The sequence below is a fragment of the Panulirus ornatus genome, chromosome 7 (genome assembly GCF_036320965.1).
Source record: "Panulirus ornatus isolate Po-2019 chromosome 7, ASM3632096v1, whole genome shotgun sequence".
NCBI classification, from domain to species: Eukaryota; Metazoa; Arthropoda; class Malacostraca; order Decapoda; family Palinuridae; genus Panulirus; species Panulirus ornatus.
The window spans coordinates 2521224-2546959 of NC_092230.1; the positions used below are offsets into that span (position 1 = coordinate 2521224).

General features: G+C 40.7%; 1 protein-coding gene across 1 annotated transcript in view; it reads left to right on the forward strand.

Moving 5' to 3' along the window:
* Positions 1 to 25736, forward strand: part of LOC139749652 (uncharacterized) — a 239300-nt gene that overhangs the window by 190382 nt on the left and 23182 nt on the right. The window contains exons 25-27 of the mRNA XM_071663822.1: positions 4881 to 5003; positions 19498 to 19638; positions 24835 to 25026. Coding sequence (XP_071519923.1) covers positions 4881 to 5003; positions 19498 to 19638; positions 24835 to 25026 — 456 coding nt within the window. The remainder of the gene's footprint in view (positions 1 to 4880; positions 5004 to 19497; positions 19639 to 24834; positions 25027 to 25736) is intronic.

Here is a 25736-nt window from a genome sequence, read left to right on the forward strand (position 1 = left end):
TACAAATTGAGATGCTGTATAAAAATTTTGCATAATATGAAACAACAAAATCTTGTAAATACTCAGGATTATAAATATCAACTATTTAAGAAAGTAACAAGAATTGGCATAAGACCTCAACCAGAAAAATAATAAGAAACATTTGTAACGTAGGAAAGTTGAAACACTATTACACATTGGTAACTTATCTACCGAAAAGATGTGTCATGAAATGACTTGTATTTCTTTAAAATGTCACAATACATGATAAGAATAAGGGACTGACTCAGGGTAATTGGTTGTACAATTCACAAAGCAAGACCATTGTAAGAGTTATTTAACTGTGTAGCAAAGAATATTGCCAGAGGAAATGTACTATTTAAAAAATGTAATGAATCTATTACAAACAGAGCAGTTTTGGTATGCGAATGGAAGACTATCAGAGCAAACAGCCGGAGCCATACTCCAGTCATAGCTATGTAAATAATCCTGGAGACCTCAGAGAAAACATCCCAACAATCATAGTACTTCATGGAGAGGACTTGAGCAATGGTGCGATTGCTAGACAGCTTCGTGTTTCTAAGGACACCATAGTCTTATGGATAAAGCATTACAACAATACATGGCAAGTCTTGCAGCAGCTTGGAGTCAGGTGCCCTCGTTGCACAACTGCTGTATAGAATAGAGCAATAGCAGCTTTCATCCAGAACAGACCATTTACCATTACCACCAGCATCCAACAATAATTGGGATTGGCATGCTTACCAAAGACAGTTAGATACAGACATCACAGAAAAGACCTCCATTTCCATATACCCACAAAGAGGCCACAACTGACTGTGGTAGCCATGGAAAGGCTCCTGGAGTATGTGTTAGAATATGCAGAAAAGCCAGGTTTTTCTCTCGTAAGACACTGTGTATTGCGACAAGATGTTCACCATGGGTGAGATGACTGTTTCCAGACTTTGGTGCAAATACAACGATTGGTAACAGTCTCTCTCTCTCCCACTCTCTTACTTCATTAGAAAATCTACTGCTTAGTTATAGGTTCAGGAAGTTAATTGAAGATATGAAGGAGATGCTGAATTAATGACTGAATAGGACCTTTATGTTACACATTTCACACATCTGTAGTCGGCAGTATTTCGGAAATCCAAGGTAACGTCATACATATGGAATCATCTACCGCATGGTCAGTACCAGGCTAGCAACACATAATCATGCTCTCTCATCAGTCCCTGTTGTGGATTTTCCCTGTTATGAAGTCAGACATGTGGCTAGAACCCTAAGATGGCAGTCAGTGTTGGTGTAATTTGGATGGATTCATAGAAGCAGTGTAGGGGAGCAGGCAGATATCAGTGTGGGCTGGTTTGCTAGGAGGATATAAGTTGAAATATTGAAAGAAGTCCTGCTGCCTTCAGTGGAACATTTGCTCTACCCTAAAGGAACCCAACCATGCACCTTGGAAGACAGCTCTCCCATATATGTACACAAGTAATGTTGTCAGGAGTTTGTTTTAGAACGATTCACATGATAGGCTTCTGCCACATCCTTCAAAATTGCCAGATCTCAACCCCATGGAAAACACATGGGCAGAAATGGTCAAGACAGATCAGCTTATCAACATACCCAGCTGTAGCCGAGAATGAGTAATTGCACATGCAAAGATGATATGGGAAGAAATAAGAGTAACAGCCAAGCATGCCTTGATCCAGAACTTGTGTGCATGCATGCCTGATAGGCTAAATTGAATAATGTGAAAGACCTTGGAGTAATGATGTTAAATAACCCAACCCTCAGCAAACAACAAAACAATAATTACTTCATGCAGCAGGGTGGCAGGTTGGATTTTATGGGCCTTCAGGATAGGTGAGAAAACAATGATGATAACATTTGAGGTAATAAGTCATTCAGAAATTGAGTATTTTTTCTTTCTAACATCACCCTACAAGGCAAGCAAAACTGCAGAATGTGTCCAGAGATCTTTTACAGCCCATATTCATGTGGTAAAGGAACTAAATTATTGGGAATGACTAAAATCACTGAGGCTATACTCCTTGGAATGCAGTTCAAAGGTGCTGGGTTCTTCAGAAATCAACATACCTGTGGCATGCGTTAGAGACACGGAATCTCCAAACTTTGATGTTAACTGGCTCAAAAACTGTCCCTCAACCACCACTCATTTGCTGTGTTTTGCCTTCTGTTCTCCTAATTCTATGAATTTTATGCCTTTCTTTGACTATCTATACTCCTGCCATGAGCCATGACACCCTCTCATTTGCAAGCTGAGGTCCTCAACCTAGGGGATTTAGGCTTGGAAATCTCCCTTTCTTCCGATTCCCATTCAGCATTTATCACTGCCCTTAAGCAAATTGACTCAAAAGCCAAAGACATACTTTCAGCAATAAATGGTATGGAGATTAATTTAACAGCGGGCCCTGAGAAGCTTCATCCAAGAACAATGAAAGAGGCGAAAAATGAAATAGTTGAGCCCTTGACTGCATTTTCAATAAGTCACTTGCCACAGGAAAATTCCAGATGAATGGAAGTTTGCCAGTGTAATACCAGTATTCAGAAAAGGTAATAAGTCACTGCCCAGAAATTATCATCCTATCAGATTAACAGATGTAATAGTTGGAAAACTTATGGAAACCATCATTCAGGGTAGAATTGTTGACCATTTAGAGGACCACCACTTTGACAAACAATTCTCAGCATGGATTTTACAGAAATCACTCATGTCTAACAAATCTGCTTGATTTTTTTATGATAAAATCAAAATCAACATATATGGTGAAAGTAAAGCAGTTGATGCTATATATCTATACTTTCAAAAGGATTTTGATAAGATTCCACATCAGGGGCTACTGGCAAAAATTGTCATATAGCATTGATAGGCTTGTACTATCAATTTGCTGATGATACAAAGCTGGGAAATGAATATACAAATGAACTTGAATGTCTACAGCTTCAAACTGACATAGACAAACTGATGAACTAGGCTCATAAACAGTAAATGAATTTGAATATCAATAAGTGCAAAGTTGTACATATTGGTAGTAAAAAGGAAAAGACAAGCAACAGCATGAATTCTGTTAAATTGCAAAAGGTGAATGAGGAAAAAGACTTGGATTGTAATACTCTCTGGTGACCTTAAACCAAGCAAGCAGTGCACGGAAACTGTGAAAAGATGAACAAAATTCTTGGTTTCATAGGTAGAGACTTTGAATTTAAGTCCAGGAAAAGCATCCTTACTCTTTGCAGTTCATTGGTTCATCCATATCTTGAATCTTATGTTCACTTTTGGTCACCCTACCTAAAATAAGCTATAGACGGAATGGCCAGAGTGCAGCATTGAGCTACCTAGATGATTCCCGGACTGAGAAACAAATCTAGGTTCCTCTCTCCAAACTTACTACTTGTCTCTTCCTTTGTCTTATCCTGGTTACATCCACATGCATTTTTCTGTATTTGCTTGTAGCTTTGGCAGTGGTGTATCAGCAGTCATTGACAGACATAGTATTGGACAGAGACTGATTTACTAACAAAGTTTCAGTATTTACAGTGATTTCAATCTAAAATAGTTTTGTGATTTCACTCAGTGTTATTATTTCTATTTTCAGACATTATTTTGAACTGATGAAAAAAGTTTGATCATCCTCTTTTCATTTAGATGTCGATGAGTGTGAATGAAAGAGGCGAAAAATGAAGTAGTTGAGCCCTTGACTGCATTTTCAATAAGTCACTTGCCACAGGAAAATTCCAGATGAATGGAAGTTTGCCAGTATAATACCAGTATTCAGAAAAGGTAATAAGTCACTGCCCAGAAATTATCATCCTATCAGATTAACAGATGTAATAGTTGGAAAACTTATGGAAACCATCATTCAGGGTAGAATTGTTGACCATTTAGAGGACCACCACTTTGACAAACAATTCTCAGCATGGATTTTACAGAAATCACTCATGTCTAACAAATCTGCTTGATTTTTTTATGATAAAATCAAAATCAACATATATGGTGAAAGTAAAGCAGTTGATGCTATATATCTATACTTTCAAAAGGATTTTGATAAGATTCCACATCAGGGGCTACTGGCAAAAATTGTCATATAGCATTGATAGGCTTGTACTATCAATTTGCTGATGATACAAAGCTGGGAAATGAATATACAAATGAACTTGAATGTCTACAGCTTCAAACTGACATAGACAAACTGATGAACTAGGCTCATAAACAGTAAATGAATTTGAATATCAATAAGTGCAAAGTTGTACATATTGGTAGTAAAAAGGAAAAGACAAGCAACAGCATGAATTCTGTTAAATTGCAAAAGGTGAATGAGGAAAAAGACTTGGATTGTAATACTCTCTGGTGACCTTAAACCAAGCAAGCAGTGCACGGAAACTGTGAAAAGATGAACAAAATTCTTGGTTTCATAGGTAGAGACTTTGAATTTAAGTCCAGGAAAAGCATCCTTACTCTTTGCAGTTCATTGGTTCATCCATATCTTGAATCTTATGTTCACTTTTGGTCACCCTACCTAAAATAAGCTATAGAAGGAATGGCCAGAGTGCAGCATTGAGCTACCTAGATGATTCCCGGACTGAGAAACAAATCTAGGTTCCTCTCTCCAAACTTACTACTTGTCTCTTCCTTTGTCTTATCCTGGTTACATCCACATGCATTTTTCTGTATTTGCTTGTAGCTTTGGCAGTGGTGTATCAGCAGTCATTGACAGACATAGTATTGGACAGAGACTGATTTACTAACAAAGTTTCAGTATTTACAGTGATTTCAATCTAAAATAGTTTTGTGATTTCACTCAGTATTATTATTTCTATTTTCAGACATTATTTTGAACTGATGAAAAAAGTTTGATCATCCTCTTTTCATTTAGATGTCGATGAGTGTGCCACAAATCCTTGCCTAGAAAATGAGATATGTGTCAACACCCAAGGCTCCTTCCGATGTGTGTGTCGAGATGGTTTCTTCAAAGATGATTCAGACAAAGAATGCAAAGGTAAATATAGATATATTGAGATAGAAATGAAAGGAATGAAATTCTAATATTTGGAAGTGAAGTAACAGGAGTAGAATGTACTTTCTTGAAATCTTATGAATACAGCAAAACTAATGTTTTCCAAAATGCTCAGAGAAATTGGCTGTCGCAGATGATATAAATACTGGTTATTTGAGTTTTATTTTTAATACATTAAATACTTAAGGAATTACCCATCCCTTGCTTTATGCACTGGTGGATTCTCCCATTACCTTCATGTTATGTAACTTTTGACTAAATGAACTTATCAAGTAATCCTTTACTTGCTTGAAGTGGTTCTGGCTCAGTTGTGTTGTCTTCTCTACATAAAGGCTCATAAAACTTTAAAGCTATAGACCTGAGCTGAAGGTTGCTAAGGCTGCTTTTCTTCTCATGTCATTCTCATGCTCTCCGTGTAATGAGAGCATTTTCTACATGAGTGGATTTCTAATCATTGTCATTACTATGGCAGACAGTGGAATAGTGGACCATAGCACTTTGAATTTTCTCTGCATTTTTCTTTATGTTGCGGATTGCAGATTCACCCAGGCTGTCAGCGTGCCGATGCTCCCTAACCAGCATCTGCGCATCATAAGATTTTAGCTTAGTTTCTAAAGTCCATCTAATTTCTGGTGCTGGGCAGATGTTGCAAGACATTTGGATGCCATATCAACAAACACAAGCGCAGTGAGGGGTGCAGGAAAATTACATTAGCAGGTATACCCAAATCACACAAGTAGCACAGATCCACAAACAACTGTAGTAATGGGGAGACTGACCTGCTGGAAGGAATATATGCTCCACCCAGGACCCATGGTTACTCCAACCGCCAACCCTCACAGAAGTTTTAGTGCATTTTCTAACATTCTGACACTTCTTCCCCAGTATCAGTACTGCATAAGTTTTCTAGCTTCATTTTTAAGGTCAGAGAGGTCTCTTCAGTTTAACTGCTGATTCTTAGGTAGAAGATGTTACTGGACACTTGGATGCCATATTTACAAAGACAAACAATGCAGGTTGCAGGAAAATTTCATTACCAGGGATACCCAAAGTTTGCAAGTAGCACAGATCCACACACAACATTGTTAACTGTAAGACTGATCCAGTGGTGGGAATGTGGTGCTCTCTGCACTAACTTCACCCACTAACCCTCATAAAAGGTGTGGTGCACTTTCTACCATACACTTACTTTAGAATATTTTTACCTTTTTTTTTTTTTTTTTTGCCGCTGTCTCCCGCGTTTGCGAGGTAGCGCAAGGAAACAGACGAAAGAAATGGCCCAACCCACCCCCATACACATGTATATACATACGTCCACACACAAATATACATACCTACACAGCTTTCCATGGTTTACTCCAGACGCTTCACATGCCTTGATTCAATCCACTGACAGCACGTCAACCCCAGTATACCACATCGCTCCAATTCACTCTATTACTTGCCCTCCTTTCACCCTCCTGCATGTTCAGGCCCCGATCACACAAAATCTTTTTCACTCCATCTTTCCACCTCCAATTTGGTCTCCCTCTTCTCCTCGTTCCCTCCACCTCCGACACATATATCCTCTTGGTCAATCTTTCCTCACTCATTCTCTCCATGTGCCCAAACCATTTCAAAACACCCTCTTCTGCTCTCTCAACCACGCTCTTTTTATTTCCACACATCTCTCTTACCCTTACATTACTTACTCGATCAAACCACCTCACACCACACATTGTCCTCAAACATCTCATTTCCAGCACATCCATCCTCCTGCGCACAACTCTATCCATAGCCCACGCCTCGCAACCATACAACATTGTTGGAACCACTATTCCTTCAAACATACCCATTTTTGCTTTCCCCCACCCTATGATCCACTTCCGCTTCCATGGTTCCATCCGCTGCCAGATCCACTCCCAGATATCTAAAACACTTCACTTCCTTCAGTTTTTCTCCATTCAAACTCACCTCCCAATTGACTTGACCCTCAACCCTACTGTACCTAATAACCTTGCTCTTATTCACATTTACTCTTAACTTTCTTCTTTCACACACTTTACCAAACTCAGTCACCAGCTTCTGCAGTTTCTCACATGAATCAGCCACCAGTGCTGTATCATCAGCGAACAACAACTGACTCACTTCCCAAGCTCTCTCATCCCCAACAGACTTCATACTTGCCCCTCTTTCCAAAACTCTTGCATTCACCTCCCTAACAACCCCATCCATAAACAAATTAAACAACCATGGAGACATCACACACCCCTGCTGCAAACCTACATTCACTGAGAACCAATCACTTTCCTCTCTTCCTACACGTACACATGCCTTACATCCTCGATAAAAACTTTTCACTGCTTCTAACAACTTGCCTCCCACACCATATATTCTTAATACCTTCCACAGAGCATCTCTATCAACTCTATCATATGCCTTCTCCAGATCCATAAATGCTACATACAAATCCATTTGCTTTTCTAAGTATTTCTCACATACATTCTTCAAAGCAAACACCTGATCCACACATCCTCTACCACTTCTGAAACCACACTGCTCTTCCCCAATCTGATGCTCTGTACATGCCTTCACCCTCTCAATCAATACCCTCCCACATAATTTACCAGGAATACTCAACAAACTTATACCTCTGTAATTTGAGCACTCACTCTTATCCCCTTTGCCTTTGTACAATGGCACTATGCACGCATTCCGCCAATCCTCAGGCACCTCACCATGAGTCATACATACATTAAATAACCTTACCAACCAGTCAACAATACAGTCACCCCCTTTTTTAATAAATTCCACTGCAATACCATTCAAACCTGTTGCCTTGCCGGCTTTCATCTTCTGCAAAGCTTTTACTACCTCTTCTCTGTTTACCAAATCATTTTCCCTAACCCTCTCACTTTGCACACCACCTCGACCAAAACACCCTATATCTGCCACTCTATCATCAAACACATTCAACAAACCTTCAAAATACTCACTCCATCTCCTTCTCACATCACCACTACTTGTTATCACCTCCCCATTTGCGCCCTTCACTGAAGTTCCCATTTGCTCCCTTGTCTTACGCACTTTATTTACCTCCTTCCAGAACATCTTTTTATTCTCCCTAAAATTTAATGATACTCTCTCACCCCATCTCTCACTTGCCCTTTTTTTCACCTCTTGCACCTTTCTCTTGACCTCCTGTCTCTTTCTTTTATACATCTCCCACTCAATTGCATTTTTTCCCTGCAAAAATCGTCCAAATGCCTCTCTCTTCTCTTTCACTATTACTCTTACTTCTTCATCCCACCACTCACTACCCTTTCTAATCAACCCACCTCCCACTCTTCTCATGCCACAAGCATCTTTTGCGCAATCCATCACTGATTCCCTAAATACATCCCATTCCTCCCCCACTCCCCTTACTTCCATTGTTCTCACCTTTTTCCATTCTGTACTCAGTCTCTCCTGGTACTTCCTCACACAAGTCTCCTTCCCAAGCTCACTTACTCTCACCACCCTCTTCACCCCAACATTCACTCTTCTTTTCTGAAAACCCATACAAATCTTCACCTTAGCCTCCACAAGATAATGATCAGACATCCCTCCAGTTGCACCTCTCAGCACATTAACATTCAAAAGTCTCTCTTTCGCGCGCCTGTCAATTAACACGTAATCTAATAACGCTCTCTGGCCATCTCTCCTACTTACATAAGTAAACTTATGTATATCTCGCTTTTTAAACCAGGTATTCCCAATCATCAGTCCTTTTTCAGCACATAAATCCACAAGCTCTTCACCATTTCCATTTACAACACTGAACACCCCATGTATACCAATTATTCCCTCAACTGCCACATTACTCACCTTTGCATTCAAATCACCCATCACTATAACCCGGTCTCGTGCATCAAAACCACTAACACACTCATTCAGCTGCTCCCAAAACACTTGCCTCTCATGATCTTTCTTCTCATGCCCAGGTGCATATGCACCAATAATCACCCATCTCTCTCCATCAACTTTCAGTTTTACCCATATTAATCGAGAATTTACTTTCTTACATTCTATCACATACTCCCACAACTCCTGTTTCAGGAGTACTGCTACTCCTTCTCTTGCTCTTGTCCTCTCACTAACCCCTGACTTTACTCCCAAGACATTCCCAAACCACTCTTCCCCTTTACCCTTGAGCTTCGTTTCACTCAGAGCCAAAACATCCAGGTTCCTTTCCTCAAACATACTACCTATCTCTCCTTTTTTCACATCTTGGTTATATCCACACACATTTAGGCACCCCAATCTGAGCCTTCGAGGAGGATGAGCACTCCCCGGTTGACTCCTTCTTCTGTTTCCCATTTTAGAAAGTTAAAAAAAAAAAATACAAGGAGGGGAGGATTTCTGGCCCCCCGCTCCCGTCCCCTCTAGTCGCTTTCTACGACACGCGAGGAATGTGTGGGAAGTATTCTTTCACCCCTATCCCCAGGGATATATATATATATATATATATATATATATATATATATATATATATATATATATATATATATATATATATATATACACATACACACACATACACATACATACGCACATATACACACACACACACATACATATATATACATATGAAAAATGTAAGAAAAAATTTAGAAAACTGAAACTTCTAGCTTGAAATGAAATGAAAAAATGAATGTCACATAATGGTTCAACCTCTGGCTATGGAAAAGGAAATGTACAATTTATTTACACAAACGTCAATAGTGGTTCTCATCAATTTAACCACTGTATCAATAAGCTTCAATGTCTAAGCTACATTTTTTCCAATTTCACTATTTTCTTGTCAAAGCACCATGTATGAAAACTATTACTCCAGTAACACAACTATAAACATTTTTACGTATTGGTAAATATTTCACAAAGAGGAAATACTGATATATGTAAACACATAAGTGCTACTAAATGCCTCAATCTTCTGCTGCTTGATGTTGTAAATAGACTGATCCAGTGGCAGGAATGTGGTGCACTCTGCACTTCCTCCACCCACTTACCCTCATAGAAGTTTTGGTGTACTTTCTACCATATAAACATTTTAAAATATTTTTATCTGTTTGTTGATATTTCACAAAGAGGAAATATTGATCCATATAAGCACATAAGCACTACTAAATGCCTCAATCTTCTGCTGCTTGGTGATGTTGTAAATAGTTGTCATGCCAGTGGTTAAGTCCTTCATAAGTGCTGCCATGGACTCAACCTTATTCAGCCTCTTGCACAACTCCATCAACTTTTCAAGGCTTAAGACATTACTCTTGCACTTCATGTGAGATGGAGACAGCCTCAAGGAGCTGTCAGGCAATTGCTGATGATCTTAAAAGAAAATTGTCCACAATAGCAAACAAGGGTGCACAGTATACACAAATGTGCAGGACCAGTGCACAACACCGTGCTAGAGCACTCATGGTAGGTGGTAAACAATCACCAGCGCCACAAAACACTGATGTTGAGTACACTAATCACAGGCATGGTGTACATGCAATTTGAAATCATTAATATTATTATTATTATTATTATTATTATACTTGATCATCATTTCCTGCATCAGTAAGGTAGTGCCAGGAAACAAAAGAAGAAAAACCCATCCACACACACACACACACACACACACACACACACACACACACACAAGGAATAGAGTGAATTGGAACGATGTGGTATACTGGGGTTGACATGCTGTCAATGGATTGGACCAAGGCATATGAGGCATCTGGGGTAAACCATGGAAAGTTCTGAGGGGCCTGGATATGGAAAGGGAGCTGTGGTTTCAGTGCATTACACATGACAGCGAGAGACTGAGTGTGAACGAATGTGGCCTTTTTTGTCTGTTCCTGGTGCTACCTCACTGGGAGGGGGGATGCTATTTCATGTGTGGCGGGGTGGCGTGAAAGGAATGGATGAAGGCAGCAAGTATGAATGTGTACATGTTTATATATGTATATGTCTATGTATGTATATGTATATTTGCATGTATGGGCGTTTATGTATATACATGTGTATGTGGGTGGGTTGGGCCATTCCTTGTCTGTTTCCTTGCACTACCTCACTGATGTGGGAGACGGCGATTAAGTATGATAAAAGGAAAATAAAGGATAATATATATATATATAAAGCAAAAATGGGTATGTTTGAAGGAATAGTGGTTCCAACAATGTTGTATGGTTGCGAGGCGTGGGCTATGGATAGAGTTGTGCGCAGGAGGATGGATGTGCTGGAAATGAGATGTTTGAGGACAATGTGTGGTGTGAGGTGGTTTGATCGAGTGAGTAACGTAAGGGTAAGAGAGATGTGTGGAAATAAAAAGAGCGTGGTTGAGAGAGCAGAAGAGGGTGTTTTGAAGTGGTTTGGGCACATGGAGAGGATGAGTGAGGAAAGATTGACCAAGAGGATATATGTGTCGGAGGTGGAGGGAACAAGGAGAAGAGGGAGACCAAATTGGAGGTGGAAAGATGGAGTGAAAAAGATTTTGTGTGATCGGGGCCTGAACATGCAGGAGGGTGAAAGGAGGGCAAGGAATAGAGTGAATTGGATCGATGTGGTATACCGGGGTTGACGTGCTGTCAGTGGATTGAATCAGGGCATGTGAAGCGTCTGGGGTAAGCTGTGTAGGTATGTATATTTGTGTGTGTGGACGTATGTATATACATGTGTATGGGGGTGGGTTGGGCCATTTCTTTCGTCTATTTCCTTGCGCTACCTCGCAAACGCAGGAGACAGCGACAAAGCAAAAAAAAAAAAAAATATTTATTTATTTTGCTTTGTCGCCATCTCCCGCGTTAGTGAGGTTGCGCAAGGAAACAGACGAAAGAATGGCCCAACCCACCACATACATATGTATATACATACATGTCCACACACGCACATATACATACCTATACATCTCAATGTATGCATATATATACACACACAGACATATGCATATATACACATGTACATAATTCATACTGTCTGCCTTTATTCATTCCCATCGCCACCTTGCCACACAGGAAATAACAACCCCATCCCCCCTCATGTGTGCGAGGTAGCGCTATGAAAAGAGAACAAAGGCCACATTCGTTCACACTCAGTCTCTAGCTGTCATGTAATAATGCACCGAAACCACAGCTCTCTTTCCACATCCAGGCCCCACAGAACTTTCCATGGTTTACCCCAGAGGCTTCATATGCCCTGGTTCAATCTATTGACAGCACGTCAACCCCGGTATACCACATCATTCCAATTCACTCTATTCCTTGCACCCCTTTCACCCTCCTGCATGTTCAGGCCCTGATCACTCAAAATCTTTTTCACTCCATCTTTCCACCTCCAATTAGGTCTCCCACTTCTCCTCGTTCCCTCCACCTCTGACACATATATCCTCTTGGTCAATCTTTCCTCACTCATTCTCTCCATGTGACCAAACCATTTCAAAACACCCTCTTCTGCTCTCTCAACCACACTCTTTTTATTACCACACATCTCTTATCCTGTTGTTACTTACTCGATCAAACCACCTCACACCACATACTGTCCTCAAACACCACATTTCCAGCACATCCACCCTCCTGCGCACAACTCCATCCATAGCCCATGCCTCGCAACCATATAACATTGTTGGAACCACTATTCCTTCAAACATACCCATTTTGCTTTCTGAGATAATGTTCTCGACTTCCACATATTCTTCAATGCTCCCAGAATTTTTGCCCCCTCCCCAACCCTATGATTCACTTCTGCTTCCATGGTTCCATCCGCTGCCAAATCCATTCCCAGATATCTAAAACACTTCACTTCCTCCAGTTTTTCTCCATTCAAACTTACCTCCCAATTGACTTGACCCTCAACCCTACTGTACCTAATAACTTTGCTCTTATTCACATTTACTCTCAGCTTTCTTCTTTCACATACTTTTTCTTTCATACTATTCGCCATTTCCCGCATTAGCAAGGTAGCGTTAAGAATAGAGGACTGGACCTTTGAGGGAATATCCTCACCTGGCCCCCTTCTTTGTTCCTTCTTTTGGAAAATGAAAAAACCGAGAGGGGAGAATTTCCAGCCCCCCCGCTCCATTCCCTTTTAGTCGCCTTATATATATTTCACTGCTTCTAACAAGTTACCTCTCACACCATATATTCTTAATACCTTCCACAGAGCATCTCTATCAACTCTATCATATGCCTTCCCCCGATCCATAAATGCTACATACATAAATGCTTTTCTAGTATTTCTCACTTACATTTTTCAAAGCAAACACCTGTTGAATGTGTTTGATGATACAGTGGCAGATATAGGGTGCTTTGGTTGAGGTGGCATGTGAAGTGAGAGGATCAGGGAGAATGGTTTAGTAAACAGAGAAGAGGTAGTGAAAGCTTTGCAGAAGATGAAAGCCAGCAAGGCGGCTGGTTTGGATGGTATTGCAGTGGAATTTATTATAAAAGGTGGTGACTGTGTTGTTGATTGGTTGTTAAGGATATTCAGTGTATGTATGGTTCATGGTGAAGTGCCTGAGGATTGGCAGAATGCATGCATAGTGCCATTGTACAAAGGCAAAAGGGATAAAGGTGAGTGTTCAAATTACAGAGGTATAAGTTTGTTGAGTATTCCTGGGAAATTATATAAGAGGGTATTGATTGAGAGGGTAAAGTCATGTACAGAGCATCAGATTTGGGAAGAGCAGTGTGATTTCAGAATTGTTAGAGGATGTGTGGATCAGGTGTTTGCTTTGAAGAATGTATATGAGAAATACTTAGAAAAACAGATGGATTTGTATGTAGCATTTATGGATCTGGAGAAGGTATATGATAGGGCTGATAGAGTTGCGTTGTGGAAGGTATTAACAGCATATGGTGTGGGAGGTAAGTTGCAAGAAGAAGTGAAAAGTTCTTATCGAGGATGTAAGGCATGTGTACGAGTAGGAAGAGAGGAAAGTGATTGGTTCTCAGTGAATGTTGGTTTGTGGCAGGGGTGCATGATGTCTCCTTGGTTGTTAACTTGTTTATGGATGAGGTGGTTCGGTAGGTGAATGCAAGAGTTTTGGAGAAAGGGGCAAGTATGCAGTCTGTTGGGGATGAGAGGGCTTAGAAAGTAACTCAGTTTGTCATTTGCTGATGATACAGTGCTGGTGGCTGATTTGGGTGAGAAACTGCAGAAGTTGGTGACTGAGTTTGGTAAAGTGTGTGAAAGAAGAAAGCTGAGAGTAGATGTGAATAAAGCAAGGTTATTAAGTTCAATAGGGTTGAGGGGCAAGTTAATTGGGAGGTAAGTTTGAATGGAAATAAAGTGGAGAAAGCGAGGTGTGTTAGATGTCTGGGAGTGGATTTAGCAGCGGATGGAACCTTGGAAGCAGATGTGAGTCACAGGGTGGGGGAGGGGGCAAAAGTTCTGGGAGCATTAAGGAATGTGTGGAAGGCTAGAATGTTATCTCGGAAAGCAAAAATGGGTATGTTTGAAGGAATGGTGGTTCCAACAATGTTATATGGTTGCGAGGCATGGTCTATAGATAGGGTTGTGCAGAGGAGGATGGATGTGTTGGAAATTAAATGTTTGAGGACAGTATGTGGTGTGAGAAGGTTTGATTGAGCAAGTAATGAGAGGGTAAGAGAGATGTGTAATAAAAAGAGTGTGGTTGAGAGAGCAGAAGAGGGTGTGTTGAAATGGTTTGGTCACATGGAGAGAATGAGTAAGGAAAGATCGACAAAGAGGATATATTTGTTAGAGGCGGAGGGAACAAGGAGAAGTGGGAGACCAAATTGGAGGTGGAAGGATGGAGTGAAAAATATTTTGAGGTCTGTGGGGCCTGGATGTGGAAAGGGAGCTATGTTTTTGGTACATTACACATAACCTTTCCATGATTTACCCCAGACATTTCACATGCCCTGGTTCAGGCCATTGACAGCACATCGACCCTGGTATACCTCATCATTCTAATTCACTCTGTTCCTTGCATGCCTCTCACCCTCCTGCATGTTCAGTCCATGATCGCTCAAAATCTTTTTCACTCCATCCTTCCACCTCCAGTTTGCTCCCACTTCTACTTGTTCCCTCCACCTCTGACACAATTATCTTCTTTGTCAACCTTTCCTCACTCATTCTCTCCATACGTCCAAACCATTTCAACACACCCTTTTCTGCTCTCTCAACCACTCTTTATATTTTCACACATCTCTCTTTCCCTTCTATTACTTACTTGATCAAACCACCTCACCCCACATTTTGTCCTCAACTTTTTCATTTCCAACACATTCACCTTCCTCTGCACAACCCTATCTATAGCCCATGCCTTGCAACCATATAATATCTTTGGAACTACTATTCCTTCAAGCATAATCATTTTTGCTCTCCAAGATAACGTTTTCTCCATCCATACATTCTTCATTTCTCCCAGAACCTTCACCTCCTTCCCCACCCTGTGACTCACTTCTGCTTCCATGGTTCCATTCGCTGCCAAATCCACTCCCAGATATCTAAAACACTTCACTTCCTCCAATTTTTCTCTATTCAAACTTACATCCCACTTTACTTGTTCCTTAACCCTGCTGAATCTAACAACCTTGCTTTTATTTACATTTATTCTCAACTTTCCCCTTTCTCCTTTCACACACCCTTCCAGACTCAGTCACCATCTGCAGTTTCTCACTCAAATCAGCCACCAGTGCTGACTCACTTCCCAGGCCCTCTCATTCCCAACAGACTGCATACTCATGCCATTCTCCAAAACTCTAGCATTTTACCTCCCTCACCACCCCACCCATGAATAAATTAAGCAACCATGGTGACATCACACACCCTTGCCACAGACCGACCTTCACTGGGAACCAATTAATCTCTTCTCTTCCTACTCGAACACATACCTTACACCCTTAATAAAAACTTTTCCCTGTTTCTAGCAGCTTACCTCCCATGCCATATATTCTTAAAACCTTCCACAAAGCATCTCTGTCAACCCTATTGTATGCCTTCACTAGATCCATAAATGCCACATACAAATCCATCCGTTTTTCTAAGTATTTCTTAAACACATTCTTCAAGGGAAACATCTGATCCACACATCCTCTACCACTTCTGAAACTGCACTGCTCCTCTTCAATCTGATGTTCTGTGCATGCCTTCAACCTCTCACTCAATACCCTCCCATATGATTTTCCAGGTATACTTGACAATCTTATGCCCCTTTAGTTTGAACACCCATGTTCATCCCCTTTGCCTTTATACAATGGCACTATACAGGCATTCAGCTAATCCTCAGGCACTTCACCATGATCTGTAAATACCATGAATATCCTTACCAACCAATCAACAACACAGTCACCCCCTTTCTTAATAAATTCAACTGCAATCCCATCCAATACTGCTGCCCTGCCAGATTTCATTTTCTGCAAGGCTTTCACCACCTCTTCTCTTTTCACCAAACCACTCTCCCTGACTCACTCACTTCACATAACACCCCAACCTAAATATGCTACATTTTGCAACTCTGTCATCAAGCACACTTAACAATCCTTGAAAATACTCACTCCATCACTTCCTGTTATCACTTCTCCATTTGCTCCCTTTACCAATGTCCCCATTTGTTCTTTTGTCTTTCGCAAATTATGTACTTCCTTCCAAACATCTTTTTATTTTCCCTAAAGTTTGATGATACTCTTTCACTGCAACTCTCATTTGCCCTATTTTTCAACCCCTGCACCTTCTCTCGACCTGATGTAATTGGAAATACTTATTTTTTTTTTTTTTTTTTTTTTTTTTATACTTTGTCGCTGTCTCCCGCGTTTGCGAGGTAGCGCAAGGAAACAGACGAAAGAAATGGCCCAACCCCCCCCCATACACATGTACATACACACGTCCACACACGCAAATATACATACCTACACAGCTTTCCATGGTTTACCCCAGACGCTTCACATGCCTTGCTTCAATCCACTGACAGCACGTCAACCCCTGTATACCACATGACTCCAATTCACTCTATTTCTTGCCCTCCTTTCACCCTCCTGCATGTTCAGGCCCCGATCACACAAAATCTTTTTCACTCCATCTTTCCACCTCCAATTTGGTCTCCCTCTTCTCCTCGTTCCCTCCACCTCCGACACATATATCCTCTTGGTCAATCTCTCCTCACTCATTCTCTCCATGTGCCCAAACCATTTCAAAACACCCTCTTCTGCTCTCTCAACCACGCTCTTTTTATTTCCACACATCTCTCTTACCCTTACGTTACTTACTCGATCAAACCACCTCACACCACACATTGTCCTCAAACATCTCATTTCCAGCACATCCATCCTCCTGCGCACATCTCTATCCATAGCCCACGCCTCGCAACCATACAACATTGTTGGAACCACTATTCCCTCAAACATACCCATTTTTGCTTTCCGAGATAATGTTCTCGACTTCCACACATTTTTCAAGGCTCCCAAAATTTTCGCCCCCTCCCCCACCCTATGATCCACTTCCGCTTCCATGGTTCCATCCGCTGACAGATCCACTCCCAGATATCTAAAACACTTCACTTCCTCCAGTTTTTCTCCATTCAAACTCACCTCCCAATTGACTTGACCCTCACCCCTACTGTACCTAATAACCTTGCTCTTATTCACATTTACTCTCAACTTTCTTCTTCCACACACTTTACCAAACTCAGTCACCAGCTTCTGCAGTTTCTCACATGAATCAGCCACCAGCGCTGTATCATCAGCGAACAACAACTGACTCACTTCCCAAGCTCTCTCATCCCCAACAGACTTCATACTTGCCCCTCTTTCCAGGACTCTTGCATTTACCTCCCTTACAACCCCATCCATAAACAAATTAAACAACCATGGAGACATCACACACCCCTGCCGCAAACCTACATTCACTGAGAACCAATCACTTTCCTCTCTTCCTACACGTACACATGCCTTACATCCTCGATAAAAACTTTTCACTGCTTCTAACAACTTGCCTCCCACACCATATATTCTTAATACCTTCCACAGAGCATCTCTATCAACTCTATCATATGCCTTCTCCAGATCCATAAATGCTACATACAAATCCATTTGCTTTTCTAAGTATTTCTCACATACATTCTTCAAAGCAAACACCTGATCCACACATCCTCTACCACTTCTGAAACCGCACTGCTCTTCCCCAATCTGATGCTCTGTACATGCCTTCACCCTCTCAATCAATACCCTCCCATATAATTTACCAGGAATACTCAACAAACTTATACCTCTGTAATTTGAGCACTCACTCTTATCCCCTTTGCCTTTGTACAATGGCACTACGCACGCATTCCGCCAATCCTCAGGCACCTCACCATGAGTCATACATACATTAAATAACCTTACCAACCAGTCAACAATACAGTCACCCCCTTTCTTAATAAATTCCACTGCAATACCATCCAAACCTGCTGCCTTGCCGGCTTTCATCTTCCGCAAAGCTTTTACTACCTCTTCTCTGTTTACCAAATCATTTTCCCTAACCCTCTCACTTTGCACACCACCTCGACCCAAACACCCTATATCTGCCACTCTGTCATCAGACACATTCAACAAACCTTCAAAATACTCATTCCATCTCCTTCTCACATCACCGCTACTTGTTATCACCTCCCCATTTACGCCCTTCACTGAAGTTCCCATTTGCTCCCTTGTCTTACGCACCCTATTTACCTCCTTCCAGAACATCTTTTTATTCTCCCTAAAATTTAATGATACTCTCTCACCCCAACTCTCATTTGCCCTTTTTTTCACCTCTTGCACCTTTCTCTTGACCTCCTGTCTCTTTCTTTTATACTTCTCCCACTCAATTGCATTTTTTCCCTGCAAAAATCGTCCAAATGCCTCTCTCTTCTCTTTCACTAATACTCTTACTTCTTCATCCCACCACTCACTACCCTTTCTAAACAGCCCACCTCCCACTCTTCTCATGCCACAAGCATCTTTTGCGCAATCCATCACTGATTCCCTAAATACATCCCATTCCTCCCCCACTCCCCTTACTTCTTTTATTTTTTATTATTTTACAAATATTGGAAGGTTGCCAAACGAAATTGAAAAACATACATCGGTTTGAACATTTTGCAGTCTAAATTATTAAAGATTTATGGAAATTAAAAGTTTGAGAAGCACTTTAGAGGAAAAGAAAGATGATTTTTATTTTTTCACTTTATTCCATATCATATAGAAGTGAGATAGGGATAAGTTTCCTCTTGGATCGACGGGGCTTTTTCACCAGTGCTTGATATTACAATATATTTCCTTGAAGGAGAAAGGAAATAAGTATCACATCACCATGATCTGTTTTGGTGATTCTTCTTTTTGTCAATACAGACGCTTCACATATTATTGCTATTTTGTTTAGTTCATTGGTTTTTTGCATGGTTTCACACTGCATTCTCTTATTTCAGAGTAGAACATGGTTTTCTGTATTTTCTTTAAAGCTCTGAACTCCATATCAATCTTTGCAGATCTGAATGAGTGCCAACTTGGTATGCATACTTGTTCAGACAGTCAACGATGTGACAACACTGTTGGGTCATATGCTTGTATTCGGATTACTGGTTGTGGCACTGGATATACCCTCAACCACAACACTGGAAAATGTGATGGTAAGACAATGTATAATTGCCTTTAGAATGTCATATAACTCTCCCCCCCTCCCTCTCTCTCTCTCTCTCTCTTCCAGCATATACTTGTAAATGATTTGAAGAAAACCTTAGACAAAGTGTGAATTACTTAGACAAAGTGTGAATTACAAAGGTGTGATACTTAGACAAAGTGTGAATTACAAAGGTGTGATACTTAGACAAAGTGTGAATTACAAAGGTGTGATACGAAAAGTACTGAAATTTTCATGAAGATACAGTGATTGTAGAAAAAGAAAAACAAGCCCGGTGTAACAGTGAAGTGGGAATATTTGAAAGTTTTCAAATGTTTGGGATTTTGTTGTGTAGCCAGGAGTTGGAAATATCTAGTGTTTCCCATCCTGAAGAATGGAGACTCCTCCTTTAGCTACTGCCCCACTGCTCCCACTTCTACTGTCACCATAGTCTTTGAAACTCTCCTAAATTCTCGTGGTCTCAAATGCTTAGAACCCCACTCCCTTCTTTTAGATCACTTGTATGGATTTTGCAGTGCTAGATCTGGTGGTGATCTCTCCTCTGTGACTTACTTCTGGTCATCTTCTCTCAGGGATTTAGTGACTTTTGTTTCAGCCCTCAACATCTCCAAAGCATATGACAGGGTGTGACATAAGACTCTACTTTCTGAACTCCCCATTTTTTGGTTTCACTGCTTCTGTCTGCTAGAAGGTGTAAGAAGTTTTTTATGAAGGGTTTAGGTATGTGTACCAGTAGGAAGAGAGAAGAGTGATTGGTTCCAAGTAAAGATTGGTCATTGGCAGGGATGTGTGATGTCACTGTGGTTGTTTAATTTGTTTATGGATGGGGTGGTGAGTGAGATAAATATAAGAGTCTTGGAGAGTGGGATGGGTATTCAGACTGTAGGGGATGAGAGGGCCTAGGAAGTTAGTCAGTTGTTTGCTGTTGATAAAGCACTGTTGATGGATTTGAAAGAGAAACTGTAGAAGTTGGTGACTGAGTTTGGAAGAATGTGTGAAAGGAGGAAGATAAGTATGTATGTGACTAAAAGCAAGGTAATTAGGTAAAGCAGGGTAGAGGGACAGGTTATCTGGGGTGTGATTTTGAATAGAGAAAACTTGGAGGAAGTAAAGTGTTTTAGATTCCTGGGAGTGGAAGTTGCAGTAGGTGGAACCATGGAAGTGGAAGAGAGTCATAGGGTGGGTGAGGGAACAAAAGTTTTAGGAATGCTGAAGAATGTATGGAAGGAAAGAAAATTATCTGGGAAGGCAAAAATGGGTATGTTTGAAAGAATAGTAGTGCAGCAATATTATATGGTTGCAAAGTATGGGCTATAGATAGGACTGTACAGAGGAGGATTGATGTGTTGGAAATGAAATGTTTGAGGACTAATGTTGTGCAGTCATAAGTAGACTGTTGTTGAGAGAGCTGAAGAGGGTATTCTGAAATGGTTTGGACATTTGGAGAGAATGAGTGAGGAAAGGTTGACAAAGTGGATATGTGTATCAGGTGGATATATGTATCAGAAGTGGAGGAAACAAGGAGAAAGGGAGACCAAAATTGGAGATGGAGGGATGAAGAGAAAAAGATTATGAGCTTTTGGGGCCTGAACATGCTGTTGGGGAAAGTCATGCATGGGATTAAGTGAATACCTCTGTGGGGCCTGGTTGTGGATAGGGAGCTGTGGTTTTAGTGCATAACACATGGCAGCTAAGAGAAGGGATGTGAGCGGATGTGGCCTTTCTTCATTTGTTCTGATGCTATCTTGCTGATATGGAAATGGAGGTTAAATATGATAATATGCAGTTGAGGGAATGCAAAGGTGAGTAATGTGGCAGTTGAGGGAATAATTGGTATACATGAGGTGTTCAGTGTTGTAAATGGAAATGTTGAAGAGCTTGTGGATTTGTGTGCTGAGAAAGGACTGGTGATTGGGAATACCTGGTTTAAAAAGCGAGATATACATAAGTATACGTATGTAAGTAGGAGAGATGGCCAGAGAGCTTTACTGGATTACGTGTTAATTGATAGGCGCACGAAAGAAAGACTTGTGGATGTTAATGTGCTGGGAGGTGCAACTGGAGGGATGTCTGATCATTATCTTGTGGAGGCGAAGGTGAAGATTTGTAGGGGTTTTCAGAAAAGAAGAGAGAATGTTGGGGTGAAGAGAGTGGTGAGAGTAAGTGAGCTTGGGAAGGAGACTTGTGTGAGGAAGTACCAGGAGAGACTGAGTACAGAATGGGAAAAGGTGAGAACAAAGGAGGTAAGGGGAGTGGGGGAGGAATGGGATGTATTTAGGGAAGCAGTGATGGCTTGCGCAAAAGATGCTTGTGGCATGAGAAGTGTGGAAGGTGGGTTGATTAGAAAGGGTAGCGAGTGGTGGGATGAAGAAGTAAGATTATTAGTGAAAGAGAAGAGAGAGGCATTTGGACGATTTTTGCAGGGAAATAATGCAAATGAGTGGGAGATGTATAAAATAAAGAGGCAAGAGGTCAAGAGAAAGGTGCAAGAGATGAAAAAGAGGGCAAATGAGAGTTGGGGTGAGAGAGTATCATTAAATTTTAGGGAGAATAAAAAGATGTTTTGGAAGGAGGTAAATAAAGTGCGTAAGACAAGGGAGCAAATGGGAACTTCAGTGAAGGGGGCTAATGGGAAGGTGATAACAAGTAGTGGTGATGTGAGAAGGAGATGGAGTGAGTATTTTGAAGGTTTGTTGAATGTGTTTGATGATATAGTGGCAGATATAGGGTGTCTTGGTCGAGGTGGTGTGCAAAGTGAGAGGGTTAGGGAAAATGATTTGGTAAACAGAGAAGAGGTAGTAAAAGCTTTGCGGAAGATGAAAGCCGGCAAGGCAACAGGTTTGAATGGTATTGCAGTGAAATTAATAAAAAAAGGGGGTGACTGTATTGTTGACTGGTTGGTAAGGTTATTTAATGTATGTATGATTCATGGTGAGGTGCCTGAGGATTGGGGGAATGCTTGCACAGTGCCATTATACAAAGGCAAAGGGGATAAGAGTGAGTGCTCAAATTACAGATGTATAAGTTTGTTGAGTATTCCTGGGAAATTATATGGGAGGGTATTGATTGAGAGGGTGAAGGCATGTACAGAGCATCAGATTGGGAAAGAGCAGTGTGGTTTCAGAAGTGGTAGAGGATGTGTGGATCAGGTGTTTGCTTTGAAGAATGTATGTGAGAAATACTTAGAAAAGCAAATGGATTTGTATGTAGCATTTATGGATCTGGAGAAGGCATATGATAGAGTTGATAGAGATGCTCTGGTTGTTTAATTTGTTTATGGATGGGGTTGTTAGGGAGGTGAATGTGAGAGTTTTGGAAAGAGGGGCAAGTATGTAGTATGTTGTGGGCGAGAGAGCTTGGGAAGTGAGTCAGTTGCTGTTCGCTGATGACACAGCGCTGGTGGCTGATTCATGTGAGAAACTGCAGAAGCTGGTGACTGGTAAAGTGTGTGAAAGAAGAAAGTTAAGAGTAAATGTGAATAAGAGCAAGGTTATTAGGTACAGTAGGGTTGAGGGTCAAGTCAATTGGGAGGTGAGTTTGAATGGAGAAAAACTGGAGGAAGTAAAGTGTTTTAGATATCTGGGAGTGGATCTGGCAGCGGATGGAACCATGGAAGCGGAAGTGGATCATAGGGTGGGGAAGGGGGTGAAAATCCTGGGAGCCTTGAAGAATGTGTGGAAGTCGAGAACATTATCTCGGAAAGCAAAAATGGGTATGTTTGAAGGAATAGTGGTTCCAACAATTTTGTATGGTTGCGAGGCGTGGGCTATGGATAGAGTTGTGCGCAGGAGGGTGGATGTGCTGGAAATGAGATGTTTGAGGACATTGTGTGGTGTGAGGTGGTTTGATCGAGTAAGTAACGTAAGGGTAAGAGAGATGTGTGGAAATAAAAAGAGCGTGGTTGAGAGAGCAGAAGAGGGTGTTTTGAAATGGTTTGGGCACATGGAGAGAATGAGTGAGGAAAGATTGACCAAGAGGATATATGTGTCGGAGGTGGAGGGAATGAGGAGAAGTGGGAGACCAAATTGGAGGTGGAAAGATGGAGTGAAAAAGATTTTGTGTGATTGGGGCCTGAACATGCAGGAGGGTGAAAGGAGGGCAAGGAATAGAGTGAATTGGATCGATGTGGTATACCGGGGTTGACGTGCTGTCAGTGGATTGAATCAGGGCATGTGAAGCGTCTGGGGTAAACCATGGAAAGCTGTGTAGGTATGTATATTTGCGTGTGTGGACGTGTATGTATATACATGTGTATGGGGGGGTTGGGCCATTTCTTTCGTCTGTTTCCTTGCGCTACCTTGCAAACGCGGGAGACAGCAACAAAGCAAGAAAAAAAAATATATATATATATATATATATATATATATATATATAGAGAGAGAGAGAGAGAGAGAGAGAGAGTGAGAGAGAGAGAGAAGAGAGAGAGAGAGAATTTCATATCTGGTCAGCATCTCCCGCGTTAGCAAGATAGTGCCAGGAACAGATGAAGAAAGGCCAATGGAATACCAACCTTTTTGCATAACAAAAAACAGCAGTAAAGAAAAAGAAAGTATCAAGAATAGAATGGCAAAAGCTACTGAGAAAGTATGGGAATGTTTTCATAATCATAGATGTTAGGGCTTTATCTCAATGATTAAGACAGACTCTCTTAATAAATAAATATATGATTTGGGGACTGGCTCTGTTTGTCATCTCATGTCACTTTGGTTAGCACCATCCTCCGTGAAAGAGATAACATTGATTAATGACTAATGTATGAAATAGCATACCTGGGTGAATGATGCCTTGAAGGCCTAAATTTGAAACATAGCTTCATGTGATTTTAATATTGAGTATATCCCATACAATTTTGAATTCCATATTAATGAAAACCTTTTCCAAACTGAATTAACTTCTAGAGTGTATCCTGTCTACTTTTGATTTCCATATTAATGAAAATTATTTCCTAACTGAATTAACTTTTGTCCTGAAAAATAACCACTAACTAGGTTTTAATGTGTTTTTGCTTTATTCTTGACTTATTTGAAAGGTAGTGGCTTATTAATAATTGCATGTTTAATATATATTCATTTTTCACACAGCTTGTTAGCATTTTGGTGCATTTGCTCTTGCATTCAGATTATCCTGTTTATATCTTTCATTGATGGTAAAACCTCTTAACTGTCAACTAACTTCTGCATGCCAGATAATGATGAGTGCAAACTGGACACCCATGACTGTGGCCAGTTGGGTCCCAGATATCAATGTGTCAACCTCAAGGGCTCATTCCGATGCAAAAAGAAGACTTGCCCCCCATCACAAATCCTCAGCCATGATGGTATATGTGTCAATCTGACTTGCAACAAAGGATTTAAGCCTGCTGATGAAAAGTGTATTGGTGAGTAGAAAACTGGGAGGTTCATAGGCATTTAGTACAGCTATACTTATTTGTGTACTTTGCTTATCACATGCTGTAAAATGTATGTATGAATAGATATTCTTGAAAGGTATTCATTGTCATTTATGTGTATTATACCAGCATTAATGTCCTGTAGGTTTAGAATTGTTGATATGATAATATTTTCATTATGTTGAACTGTTTTTGAAATACTTATGCACAGTATTATTCACCTGCTTATAGGAAGACAGTTTACAGTATCTTCCATTAATAAAATACACATGAGTACACACCTATTCCCAATTTCTCAATTTGTGCAACATCAAGGAACCCTGATTTGCAGTTGAGCTCTTTATATACTGATAAAAGTTCTAATTGTGCTTGGCGAGGATTTGCAGTTGCGTAGTCTTTGTCAGTTCAAAGTGTGTGCCACACACTTCAAGGTATACTATGTAGTCAGGTCAGCCTGCCCCACAGTTGCATTTATTGGTCATGTGCCACTTACTGCAAGGCATGCTAGATAGTCAGGTCAACTTCCTCCACAAATACCTTATGCTCCTTGTTTAGTGGACAGTAACTTTGTGCACATCGAGCTTAAGTTCTTGTGTTGGATTTTTAAAAAAATGCATCACATAACTTAGATCCCTGCTGGTACACCTGCTAAAGAAATGTCTGATGAGATTTTCTTAATGAAGAAAAGTTAGCAATAG